Source organism: Trachemys scripta, chromosome 1 (assembly GCF_013100865.1).
Source record: "Trachemys scripta elegans isolate TJP31775 chromosome 1, CAS_Tse_1.0, whole genome shotgun sequence".
Taxonomy (NCBI): Eukaryota; Metazoa; Chordata; order Testudines; family Emydidae; genus Trachemys; species Trachemys scripta.
In genome coordinates this window covers 338,322,018-338,336,012 of record NC_048298.1, presented here as the reverse complement: position 1 = coordinate 338,336,012, position 13,995 = coordinate 338,322,018, and the positions used below count along the sequence as shown (strand labels likewise).

The following is a 13,995-nucleotide window of genomic DNA, read 5'->3' as shown; positions in this document are numbered from 1 at the left end:
GTGGGCCTGCCAGTGAAGGCAGGGGGCTGGACTCAATGACCTTTCAAGGTCCCTTCCAGCTCTATGAGATAGGTATATCTCCATATATTATTATAAAAGTGAATATTTATAGTATAGTTGCTCCCAGGCAAGATCAGGGCCCGGCTAGGCCCTGCGCAGATGCAGTCCCTGCCCCAAGGAGCCGACAGCCTGAACGCACTGGGCCCGAGCGTCAGTTCTGCCCAAACTCTACTTTAAGACACCTTGCTGCCAAGCCCCCGCTGTAAGTTAAAACCGCTGGGACCGCCTTAGCTTGGCTCAGCTGCCTATGGCCACAAGGGCTGGGAGCGCGGTCCCCACTCCCCTCCCTAAGACGTGCCCCCCCCCCATGCTGGGGGTGTCACAGGAGCAGTGTAGAGGGACCATTGGGCAGCAGACACTTAAAACGTCGCTGCTGGCTTTCCAAGAGATTCCCCCGCATGCCAGCGTGCGGCCCTACAACGGTGCTGCTTTGTGGGTGCACATATCGACTTGCTTCCCAAGAAACGCTTGCCGATGCACTGGGCTCTCTTGGGCCGGTTAGGCTCTGCTCCTCTCCAGGGATGGGGTGGAGCCAGGGGAGATTTTGCTCAAACTCTCCACCAATAATTCACCTGTGAGCTGAGACCGAGCCGAAGCCTGGAAAGTGCCCGCCCCAGGAGCAACTGCTCTGGGAAGTGACTGGAAAGAAGGAGGTTGGAATGGGAGCCTGAATCAGAACCCACATGGCCAGCCAGCGGGGACGGTCTGTGCTCCCTCCCACGATGGATCCTGCCAGTTGGCAAGCTCAGATGTGCATCGGGATCCAAACTTCCCCAGCGCTGGGGGTGGCTGTGTGAACCCACAGTTCAGCTGGCCTGTCCTAAAGACCAGGCACTCAGCACCAGCCAGATCTGGGATGGGACTCTGATTCTTCCCTGTGCCCCAAGTAGGGTGGCCAGACAGCAAGTATGAAAAATCAGGATGGGGGTGGGGGGTAATAAAAGCCTATATAAGAAAAAAAAACCCAAATATCGGGACTGTCCCTATAAAATTGGGACATCTGGTCACCCTAAAGTCTGGGGCTGTTTAGATCCAGACTGTGACAGAGCTCGGGACCAGCTGCAGAATTCAGCTGTGGACGGAGACATCAAACCCCAACCCAGCGCAGAGAGGGGGGACAGGCCAAGGATGATCCATGGTGAAACCATCCCCTAGTGTCTGCAACATCATCTGTCGCCCTGGAAAGGATTGTGGTGTTGCCAATTCTAAAGGCGCTTAGGTGGTGCCCATCACCACAGTCACTGAACCCCTCACAATCTGTACTGTATTTATCCTCACGCACCCCTGGGAGGCAGGGCAGGGCTGTTACCCCATTGCACAGAAGGGGAAACCGAGGCACGGTGAGGCTAAGTGACTGCCCCAAGGTCACACAGGCAGTCTGTGGTGGAGCAGAGCTCTCCCATGTGGCCGGCTAGCACCTTAACCTGGGTGTTAGAACTTCATTGTACCTTCAGCTTGGAAAAGGGACGTAAGGTCAGCGGCCTGCTGGGAGCAAACACGCTGACTGTGAGTTTATCGAATAAATCAATCCATATATTAGTTAATGACTGCAGTGTTCCAAAGTGATCAGCCCTGTATTATTGCTGCCACTGATATTATTTTTGGTATTATTTACCGCTCATTAACTAACCTCCAAAACACAGTTCTTTAAAACCAAACAAACCCTGCAATGCAAATGAGCAGAAAGCCCAGGCACTGGAACGAGGGGTGCTGGGGGCGCTGCTGCACCCCCCGGCTTGAAGTGGTTTCCATCATATCCTACGTTTACAGTTTGCTTCAATGGCTCTCAGCACCCCCACTACACAAATTGTCCCAGCGCCCCTGGCAGAAAGGTCCCAAGACAATCTGCACTTTGACACAGTACAAAATCTGCCTTCACTCTGCTCCAGGCAAAGGTTAATCCAAGCGTGGAGTAAGGGCGACATCTAGTGGTCAGAGAGGAGAATTTCAGCCTCTTCATTTCTTTCCTTTTCCATTTTACTTGTGCTTCTGTTACCGGCTGGTCACGTTGAGTGGCTAGGGCCTAAAGTTCCTGAAATCTCCACCCCAGCCTCAACAGGCTGATGTGATTATCTTTCATTGATACTTTTCTTTGAGCTAGGACAGCCTGGTCATCCAGGGTGCCCATTAAAGATCCCCTGGCACTGAAAGACTGGCCCTTCTGTCCCTGGCCAAAATTATCACCCCACTACATGTGCACACCATCACCCCCACACGTGCTGTGTACAGTTACTTGCCACTCTCCACCCCAGCAGTGGCTGCATTTCCATGGTGCTGTAAGCAGGGCCCATCAGAGGGGGGACCAATAGGGCAAATTTGGCCTGGGCCTCAAGCTCAAAGTAGGCCTCAAATTTAGACACTTGTTAATTTTTTGGCATTTGATAAGTTTCGCAACTTCTTTTTATGAGCATCCCTATTGGACCAAAATGTGACACACACTCTCAGCTTAGAGCTGCAAATTTAAGCAAATAAGAGATGTGATTTGGTAAAAGACATAATTTTTTTTGTTAACTGACACGGATTTTGTCATATTAAAGAGTTTAAAATGTTCATAAATAGTGCGTATTTTTGTCAGTTTGCCTGCATCAGTGGCTTCAGGTAAATGCACCTTCAATGTGTTGAAGCAGTTAAAGAACTATCACCGTTCAACTATGGGACAAGAGCGTTTGAATGGCCTCGCCCTGCTTAATATCAACTGTGACATTACACAAAAGCTAGATTTTTCCTCAATAATTAGAGTATTTGCACAGAAAAAGGCTAGAAACACATTTGTTAAATAAAAAATATTCAAATTATGTCTCACTTTTTTTTTTGGTGCCTTATTTTGTTTTCACGTGTCGTCATTTTTTATGTTTATTATAGCTAGGGGCCTCAAAAGCTGGAAGTGGGCCTGGGCCTCTCTGGACCTCTGAGATGGCCTTGTTGCCTGCCCTGGGGGCTCGAGGGGACAACAATGGTCCGTCGCCCGGTGTGCTTGGCACCAATAAAGACACCGAGGGGAGAAAGCAAGCCAAGTTTATTTCAGAGCTCTGAAATGGCACTAGGAGACCAGCATGTCTCAAATCCAGTGCAACAAATACAAACAACTTTTACCTTTTATACTCCAAACTGTTTGCATACATCTCTTTGTCTGGCTGTTTCCCCTTACCCCTCCCTTCCAGACAACTGTTACAATAAGCTCTACATAAGCTTGTGAGAAAACTTTCTCAGTCTTTGCGACCTTGAGTTAGACGCCTGCAAACTAACTACCCCGCTTCTTATCTCTATTATTTCTGCTAGTGTGAGTGAAACTGCAGCCATCTGCTAAAAAGCTGACATTACATTTCTGCTTCAACCTACTTCAGAGCATGTAAGCAGTTAGCATAGAAGTAGGTGAGAGTTCCCAAGATGGAGTCACTGTGGTTCACAGACCCAGAGCAAAAGAGCTTCATCGGCACTTGTGGCCTTCCACTCTCCCGAGTTACCTGGTAGCTATGCCTAGTGGACCCCAACAGCCTGACTGTATGTATAGTTTGCAAATCCTTCAAGTTGAAAAGTTCTTTATTAATGTAACATAGGTGTGTTAATACTCTGAACTGGCTGTATGTGCCCCACTACCCTCTTGGTGGAAGGAATCAGAAATGCTCAGTTGTGTGTCATAGGCCTTATGTTGTTAACAGGAAACAGATATTCTCCTTTAGTTCGAACAAGAGGTGCCTGTCTTCTTAGAAAAGGAGAAGCTGAGTTCTCTCTCTGCTGGCTCTATAAAGTTGGAAGAGGCAATATGATTGGTGCACTCTGTCTAATGCAATTATGTGGCTGCATAATTATCCCATTCTTTGAAGCAGCCAATCGTCATCCAGACTCTCAACTTTCATTAAATAAAAGATGAAGACTTCAGGTTTTACGCTTAAAAATGTGACCCGAATGTCATGTGATGCAGCGTTGTCCACCTGAGTCTGCAGCGAGCCTGAAACAGTAAATCTAGGATTGCTGGGAGCTGCTCCCATTGGAATCAATGAGAGCTTAACTCTGAAACCTAATGATGACAGTTTCTTTATCAGCATTGTTAACTCTTTCATTGCTGATCCCTTCAGCAGAATCTTTGTGCCTGTCCATTGTTGTCGGATGTAGGCAGGATGGAGGGTGCAGTGGGAGCAGCTAGTTGCTCTTGGGAGCTGCTGGAGTGGGGGAAATGAGGAATCAAGTGCCACCAACTTTAAAGTCGCCTCTACTCCTGCCCAAAAGGAAATGTCTCCTCTCCCAAGCACTGGTGCATAGACGGGGTGGATGGAACAAGGCTGCCAGGGAGCTTGGGGTCAACACACTATAGGGCCCTCATTCCTACTCACCTTAGCTGCTCCGTGTGGAAAACGTGATGCACTGAAGTGGCAGTGGAGGGGGATGGAAGTGCAGTGGGCCTGGGGAGTGACAGAACGGGGCTGTCTGTGGTCCCCCAGGGCTGCACTCATTTCAAGCGGCAGCGGGTGCAGAGAGAGGGCAGCACATTCTTGGCCACCTCAAAACCTCAAGTGGCAGATAAGTGCCCCGAGCAGGAGAATCCCAGCAGCCTCTGCTCCTGGCAGGAAATGCCTTCTTTGTGGGTAAGGCGGCTCCCGTCCGGCCAGAGCTATCTAGCTCAGTGAGAGCAGGGCAGGCCCTCGGGGGAACAGCCCCAAAGCTTTCCTGCCAGCGTTTCAGTCCATGCCACTCTCTGCGACAGTAGCTAGCTCGGGTATTTATCGGCTCCTCATCACTGCAGTAGCTGAGCGCCTCACAACACCCCCGTCAGGGAGGGCCAGGTGCTCATCCCCATTGTACAGATGGGCAACTGAGCCCCAGGGAAGCTCCGTGCGGTGACGAGGTCACACAGGGAGCGGGCAGCAGAGCAGGGACTCCTGAAGCTTTGGGTCACACTCTAACCACCAGCCCACCGTCCTGAGGGGTTTGGACCCCCCCCCAACCATCAACTTGTGCTTCAGAGCCAGCTCCTTCTGGGCTGGTGAAGGCCAGGGAGAAAGAACTGGGCCCGCTGCTGGGGAGATTGTCAGAGCCGCCTTGGTGGAGGGCCGGCTGCCAACTCCCCTGCGCTCCAGACACCATTACTTGGCACAGATGCGCTGGCCAAAGTCTCCCTGTATCGCACCTCCCGGGTTTGGTTAAGATGACTGCAAAGGTGTGGGGGAGGCAAGTCCCACTGACTTTGGTGGGCTCTTGACCAGCCCTCCCATGGGCTGACGGGGAGCACGTTGCGTTGCTCCATAGGTCCCCTGGCCTACCAGGTACCCGTTCTGCTGTGCAGATGACGCGCAGTGCGAAGGTTTCTCTGCCTGTGGCATCCACTCGGGGACGGAGCCGTCTGTGCAGACTGACTGGGCAGGAGACTGCCACGTGCACACGCTGCCCTCACGAGAGAGGAAGGACAGGTGCCCGGTCAGGAGCCGAGAGTGGCAGAGGCCAGTGGTGGCACCAAAAACCAAACACAAAGAAACCAAATCTCCTTTTCATATTTCCCCTTAAAATCGCACACTTGAGTTTGGTGTTCTGACCACATGGTGAAGGACACGGATGGTGCTGGGCATCTCCTGCTTTACATGTGTTTGAGAAGAGGAGAGCAGCGAGGGACCACTTTGCTCTTAGTCCTCGTAGAGTTGCAGGGGGTTCTAAGGGACCAGCACCCTGCTGGATTTGCCCTGGGCTACCATCTCCCATTTGTGCCCGTCCAGCTTGGGACCTGAAACCTGACAGATTTTTAACAAGGAGGGGAACTAACCATTGGAACAAGCTCCCAAGGCCTGGGGGAGGCGTCTCGATGCTGGAAGAAATGCTCTGGCTCACCCAAAAGTCCTGGGCTTGATGCAGGAACCGCTGGGTGAGGCTCTGTGGTCAGTGTTATGCAGGAGGGCAGGCGAGTCGGTTAAAAAGGGCTCTTGTGTTGCTGTCATGCTGCCCATATCGCCCCTCCCCCCATCAATCCTTCCCCAACCTCTGTTTCCAGGTCACACTTCTTGTCCTTCCCTTCCAGGCCCGTCCCGGCTCTGCGCTCTCGTCTCTTTTCACATTGCCGGCTGCTCCCTCCGCTCCAGCACTGATGCCAGCCTTGTCCTTTCCTTGGGCAGCATCTCCGCATGCTCATCCTCACTGTCCCTTCTACACCAAACAACCTCGTCCTTCAACACCCCCCTCCCACCAAAGTCAGCCAGTTAAGAATGATGGGAAGGGCATGTGGAAATAGTAGGTGCTAATTGCTGCATGCAGGAAGCCACTTTCAGGGCTTAGCAACAACTTTATTGAAACTATGGCTTTACGAACCATACAAAATACCCTCTGCTCACATGCCAATAGCCAGTGATCGATCGATCTAATCGATCGATTACACAGACGCTGCTTTTATTATATAGACGTCTCAGAACAATGGATACTGACCTCATCTATAATTATCAGGAAATAACTTGAAAATGTCTATACATATTAAAACATAAGAACATAAGAACGGCCATACTTGGTCAAACTAATGGTCCATCTAGCCCAGTGTCCTGTCTTCCAACAGTGGCCAGTGCCAGGTGCCCCAGAGGAATGAACAGAACAGGGCAATTATCAAGTGATCCATCCCTTGTCGCCCATTCCCAGCTTCTGCCAAAAAACTGCTATTAAAAGAATGTTAAGATGGCGAAGTCAAGCACTCAAAGATTAAGAATTAGGATTGTCCGTGGAATGTTAATTCAGCTCCCTTGCGCATATGCATTATGTTACACACTATTTTTTCCACAGAATGTTACTTCAACTATAAGGGGGGATTTTATGCAACTTCTTAAGTGTTTTAAAAATATATAATTTGAAAAAAAACAAAAACGTCATCACATGGACCCCCACGTTGGGAGCTTTAGCTCCACCACTCTGTCCTACACTATTTGAGCTAACACAGTAACTGGTAGCAGTTGAAGACTGTTGCATTCTATGTGGACCTGACACTAGAGGGCGATGGAGAGACACACGGTTTCCCAGTGGGTTTCACAGCTAGGGAGCAGAGGAATGGTGAGACTCAGGAATAATGGTTCTGTAGAGCCGTGGTTCTCAAAGCCGGTCCACCACTTGTTCAGGGAAAGCCCCTGGCGGGCCGGGCCGGTTTGTTTACCTGCTACGTCCACAGGTTCGGCCGATCACGGCTTCCATTGGTTGCGGTTCGCCGCTCCAGGCCAATGGGGGCTGCAGGAAGCGACGCGGGCCGAGGGATGTGCTGGCCGCCCTTCCCGCAGCCTCCATTGGCCTGGATCGGCGAACCGCGGCCAGTGGGAGCTGCAATTGGCCGAACCTGTGGACGCAGGAGGTAAACAAACCAGCCCGGCCCGCCAGGGGCTTTCCCTGAACAAGCGGCGGACCGGCTTTGAGAACCACTGCTTTAAATGCATTAGGAGCAAGAGGAAGATGAAGATGAAAGAAAGTGCAGGTCCTCTACTTAGTGGGGAAAGGAGAGCTAATAACTGCTGACATCAAGAAGGCTGAAGTGTTTAATGTCTGTTTTGCTTCAGTCTTCACCAAAAAGGTTAATTGTGACCAGATACTCAACACATTTAATAGGGGGGTACCCGGAAGGAGCACAAGCCAAAATAGGGAAAGAACAAGTTAAAGAATATTTAGCTAAATTAGATGTATTCAAGTTGGTACGGCCTGACTAAATTCACCCTACCGTACTTAAAAAACTAGCTGAAGCAATCTTGAACCATTAGCAATTATCTTTGAGAACTCATGCAGGGCATGTGAGGTCCCAGAGGACTGGAGAAGGGCAAACCTAACACCTATCTTTAAAAAAGGGAACAAAACGGATCCAGAGGATTATAGACCACTCAGCATGACTTCAATACCTGGAAAGATACTGGAACAAATTACTGAACAATCAATTTGCAAGCACCTCAAGGATAATAGGTTGTAAGGAACAGCCAGCATGGCGTTGTCAAGTACAAAGCATGCCAAAGCAACCTGTTTCCATCTTTGCCTCGTGGATGGAGCAGTGCTGTAGATGTGCCGTAGCTTGACATTTAAAGCTTGGTAGTTTGTTATCTTGATATTAGTAAAACTAAATATAATCACCATGAATAAAAACAGTAAGAGGACCAAAAAAAAATGCCACCGTGGCTAAACAGTGGAATAAATGAGGTGGTTAGAGACACAAAGACATCATTTAAAAACTGGAGCTCACATCCTAGTAAGAACAATAAAAAGGAGCATAAACTCTGGCAAGTCAGGTATAACAGTATAAGAAAGCAAACCAAGAACAATTTGAAGAGCAACTAGCTAGAGACACACAAACTAAACACAGCAAAAAAATATTGTAAGTACCTCAGAAGCAGGAAGCCTGCCACACAGTCAGTGGGGCCAGTGGACAATTGAGGTGCTAAAGGAGCACGCAAGGAAGATGAGGCTGTTGTGTTGAGGCTAAGTGAATTCTTTGCATCGGTCTTCTCTGCAGAGGATGTGAGGGAGATTCCCACACCTGAGCCATTCTTTGTAGGTGACAAATCTGAGGAACTGTCCCAGATTGAGGTGTCAGTAGAGGAGATTTTGGAACAAATTGATAAATTAAGCAGTTATAAGTCACCAGGACCAGATGGGATTCACCCAGGAGTTCTGAAGGAACTCAAATATCTAATGTCAGAACTACTAACTGGGGTATGTAACCTATCACTTCAAGCAGCTTCTGCACCAGATGACAGGAGGACAGCTAATGCAACACCTGGTTTTTTAAAAAGGCTCCAGAGGCAATCCTGGCAATTACAGACCAGTAAGCCTAACTTCAACACCAGGCAAATTGGTTGAAAATATAATAAAGGAGAGAAAGTATCGTAATGCCACTATAGAAATCCATGGTACGCCCACACCTTAAACACTGCATGAAGTTCTGATCACCCCATCTCAAAAAAGATATATTATAATTTGTCAAGGTACAGAGAAGGGCAGCAAAACTGATTAGGGGTATGGAACAGCTTCCATATGAGGAGAGATTAAAAAGACAGGGATTGTTCAGCTTGGAAAAGAGACAACTAAGGGGATATATGATAGAGGCCTATAAAATCATGAGTGTTGTGGAAAAAGTGAATAAGGAAGTGTTATTTACCCCTTCACATAACACAAAAACTAGAAGATACCTGATGAAATTAGGATTGTCAACCTTGTAATCACACAAAACCATACACCCGTGCCCCGTCCCTGCCCTGCCCCTTCTCTGAGGTCCCACCCCTTCTCTGAGGCCCCACCCCTTCTCTGAGGCCCCTCCCTCTGTTGCTCACTCTTCCCCACCCTCACTCACTTTCACTGGTCTGAGGCAGGGGATTTGGGTGCGGGACGGGCTGAGGGTTCTAACTGGGGGTGCAGGCTTTGGGGTGCAGGAGGGGGCTCCAGGCTGGGACAGGAGTTTGGGGTGCAGGGCGGTGAAGGCTCCAGCTGGGGGTGTGGGCTCTGGGGTGGTACTGGGGATGAGGGCTTTGGGGTGCAGGAGGGGGCTGCAGGCTGGGGCAGGGGGCTGGGGTGGGGGGGGGGGAAGGCTCCGGCTGGGGGGGGGGGCTCTGGGATGGGGCCTGGGATGAGGGGTTTGGGGTGTGGGAGGGGACTCTGGGATGGGGCAGGGGGTTGGGTTGCAGGGGATGTGCGAGGGCTCTGGCTCGGGGTGGGGCTGCGGATGAGGGGTTTGGGGTTCAGAAAGGGGCTTGGGCTGGGCCAGGGGGTTGGGGTATGGGGGGTGCGGGGTCCTGGCAGCACTTACTGTGGCTCTGAGGAAGAAGCTGCCAGGTCCCTGTGGCCTCTAGGCGCATGGGCAGTCAGGTGGCTCTGTGCAGTGAGCACTGCCTTTGCGCCCACAGGCACCTCCCCCTGCAGCTCCATTGGTCACGGTTTCCAGCCAATAGGAGCTGCAAAGCTGGTACTGAACACACAGTCAACCTGTGGAACTCCTTGCCAGAGGATGTTGTGAAGACCAAGACTATAACAGGGTTCAAAAAAGAACTAGATAAATTCATGGAGGATAGGTCCATCAATGGCTATTAGCCAGGATGGACAGGGATGGTGTCCCTAGCTTCTGTTTGCCAGAATCTGGGAATGGGCGACAGGGGATGGATCATTTGATGATTACCGGTTCTGTTCATTCACTCTGGGGGAACCTGGCATTGGCCACTGTCAGAAGACAGGATACTGGGCTAAATGGACCTTTGGTCTGACCCAGTAGGGCCGTTTTTATGTTCTTATGTACTTGGGGTGGGGGCAGCGTGCGAAGCTTCCCTGGCCGCCCATGAACCTACAGGCCACCAGGATCTGGTGGCCACTTCTGGGAGCCGTGCAAAGCTAGAGCAGGCAGGGATCCTGCCTTAGCCCTGGGCCCCCACTGCACCGCTAACCGGACTTTTAACGGCCCAGTCGGCAGTGCCGACTGGAGCCGCCAGTGTGAAAACCGGACACCTGGCAACCCTGGATGAAATTAATAGACAGAAGCTTTAAAACAAACAAAAGGAAGTACGTCTTCACACAATGCACAGTCAGCCTGCAGCACCTGGTGTCCTGCATCTAGTCCTGGGCACCACACTTTAGGAAAGATGGAGACAAACTGGAGAGAGTCCAGAGAAGAGCAACAAAAATGATAAATGGTGTTGAAGATCTGGCCTATGAGGAAAGGTTTAAAAAACTGGGCATGTTTAGTTTTGAGAAAAGAAGACTGAGGGGGGACCAGCCTATAGTCTTCAAATACGTTAAGGGCTGTTCTAAAGAGGACCATGATCAATTGTTCTCCATGTCCACTGAAGTATGGACTAGAAGTAATGGGCTTAATCTGCAACAAGGGAGATTCAGGTTAGAATTAAAAAAATCTTTCTAACTCTCAGGGGAGTTAAGTTCTGCAACAGGCGTCCAAGGGAGGTTGTGGAATCCCCGTCACTGGAGGTTTGTAAGACCAGGTTGGACAAACCCCTGTCTCTAGATTTACTTGCTCTTGCCTCAACACAGGGGGCTGGACTAGATGACCTCTTGAGGCCCCTTCCAGCTCCACACGTCTATGATTATATCCGTATTGCTCAGCACGATCAGCAGTGGCGTCAGCACACCAGGGCCCAGACGCAACCTTACAATAACAAACCAGTCTGCAACAGAGGACAGCCATTTCTAATGGCCAAGGCGTTGTTGTTATAAAACCACTGACGCTGGATGGGATGGAGAATTGCTACATGCCTGTGCCATACAGAGCCCAAGCCTCGTACGTCTCTGATTCAGGTATAGTGACATCAGCTCCACAGGGGTTTCCAAGAGGAGCATAAATACCTTGAGTGCTTCAGCTCCTTTCACTCAGTGCCTGAACTAAAGACAACAGAGAGTCCTGTGGCACCTTTAAGACTAACAGATGTATTAGAGCATAAGCTTTCGTGGGTGAATGCCCACTTCGTCAGACGCATGAACTAAAGACCGACTCCTCGCTGCCCTGGCCAGGCGAGCTGGATCAGAATCATCTCAGCAGTGTTTCTCAGAGCCTCTCTGGACACTTTACATCTTGACAGGGACTATTAAAGGACTGTAAGTAATCTCTGGATCTAATACTAATAATGTTGTCAGGATACTGGGGCTGAGATACCACAGGCATGGGCGCATTATAAAGAGACAGACCCGCTCTGCAAACCAGCCATTCATTCTGTAGCCATTATAACTTGCCAGAAAAATTCTAACCTAGAAAGGTGACATCCTTCCCGTCAGAGCTCTGCGATCCCCTCAGCGCCCAGCCCTAGCATGGCAGGAGAGACACGAAGCCCAGACGGGAATGTCTCCTACACAGATTTCATCCTGCTCGGATTCTCTGGGCTGCAGGAGTTTCACCCTCTCCTCTTCATTCCGTTCTTCCTCCTTTACCTGGTGAATGTGGTGGCAAATTGCATTGTTATCTACACCATCCAGGTGGAGGAGAGCCTGCACTCCCCCATGTACCTACTGATCTCACTTCTCTCTGCCGTGGGGCTCTGCAGCACCAACGCCATCATGCCCCAGATGTTGCTGGCCTTCTTGTTCCATTCCAGCCATGTCTCCTTGCCCGGCTGCCTGGCCCAGATGTTCTTCATCTACCTGATGATTGGAATGGACTCTTCTGTTCTCCTGATGATGGCGCTGGACAGGTACGTCGCCATCTGCAAGCCGCTGCACTACATGAACATCATGTCCAAGCGCCTGTTGGCGATGCTGACCCTCGCTGCCCTGATCCGTGGCATTTCCGTGGTCTGCCCCATGGTCGTTCTAGCCTCCAGGCTGCCTTTCTGCCAGTCCAACGTTATCCAGCATTTCGCATGTGAGCACATAGCCCTGGTGAGTCTGGCCTGCAGCAGCACGTCCTGCAACAGCATCTTGGGCATGGTGGTGGGAGCCGTCATCCTCCTCTTCGATACCGTCTGTATCCTGGCCTCGTACGCCTCCATCGTCCACACAGCCCTGCAAATCGCCTCAGGCAGCCTACGGCGGAAAGCCTTCCACACCTGCAGCACCCAGCTGCTGATGATGTTTTTCATGTACTCTTCCTTCCTCTCCTCCTCTATCGTGTACCGGGCTGGCCAGGCCATCTCGCAGGACGTGCATAACCTGCTGAGCTGCATCTACCTGCTACTCCCATCCACCGTCAACCCCATCATCTATGGCATGAGGACGAAAGAGATCAAGCAGCGTGTCCTGAGGTCCTTCGGGAGAAGGCATGTCGCCGGTGCTGAGCCACATGAGGCGTTCCCTGCTCGGGATGACAAGGCTCTGCCCTCCGCCGCAAAGAAACAGGCCCTGGGAGCTACCGCAGAAGACATTGGAGGATAGACGTGTAACTGGTAACAGAGGGATCGTTCCTCTGCAGAAGCCGAGCACCTTCAACTCCCCGTGACCGTGCTGGGAGCTGGAGGCACTCAGCGCCTTGCAAGATTGGGACCTTCAGAGAACATAAGAACGGCCGTACCGGGTCAGACCAAAGGACCATCTAGCCCAGTATCCTGTCTACCAACAGTGGCCAATGCCAGGTGCCCCAGAGGGAGTGGACCAACAGGCAATGATCAAGTGATCTCTCTCCTGCCATCCATCTCCATCCTTTGACAAACAGAGGCTAGGGACACCATTCATTACCCATCCTGGCTAATAGCCATTAAGGGACTTAACCACCATGAATTTATCCAGTTCTCTTTTATACCCTGTTATAGTCCTAGCCTTCACAACCTCCTCAGGTAAGGAGTTCCACAAGTTGACTGTGCGCTGCGTGAAGAAGAACTTCCTTGTATTTGTTTTAAACCTGCTGCCTATTAATTTCATTTGGTGACCCCTAGTTCTTGTATTATGGGAAGGAATAAATAACTTTTCCTTATCCACTTTCTCCACATCACTCATGATTTTATATACCTCTATCATATCCCCCCTTAGTCTCCTCTTTTCCAAGCTGAAGAGTCCTAGCCTCTTTAATCTCTCCTCATATGGGACCCGTTCCAAACCCCTAATCATTTTAGTTGCCCTTCTCTGAACCTTTTCTAGTGCCAGTATATCTTTTTTTAGATGAGGAGAGCACATCTGTACGCAGTATTCGAGATGAGGGCGTACCATTGATTTATATAAGGGCAATAATATATTCTCAGTCTTATTCTCTATCCCCTTTTTAATGAACCCTAACATCCTGTTTGCTTTTTTGACCGCCTCTGCACACTGCGTGGACATCTTCAGAGAAGTATCCACGATGACTCCAAGATCTTTTTCCTGATTTGTTGTTGCTAAATCAGCCCCCATCATATTGTATGTATAGTTGGGGTTATTTTTTCGAATGTGCATTACTTTACATTTATCCACATTAAATTTCATTTGCCATTTTGTTGCCCAATCACTTAGTTTTGTGAAATCTTTTTGGAGTTCTTCACAGTCTGCTTTGGACTTAACTATCTTTAGCAGTTTAGTATCATCTGCAAACTTTGCCACCTCACT

The 13,995-nt window shown here is 50.1% G+C and overlaps 1 protein-coding gene across 1 annotated transcript; it reads left to right on the top strand.

Moving 5' to 3' along the window:
- The first annotated feature begins 11,796 nt into the window (after positions 1-11,796).
- On the top strand, positions 11,797-12,855 carry LOC117871997 (olfactory receptor 52K1-like). The gene has a single exon (XM_034759927.1). It carries the CDS (start codon positions 11,797-11,799, stop codon positions 12,853-12,855), a length of 1,059 nt encoding a protein of 352 aa, XP_034615818.1.
- The last annotated feature ends 1,140 nt before the right edge of the window (positions 12,856-13,995 follow it).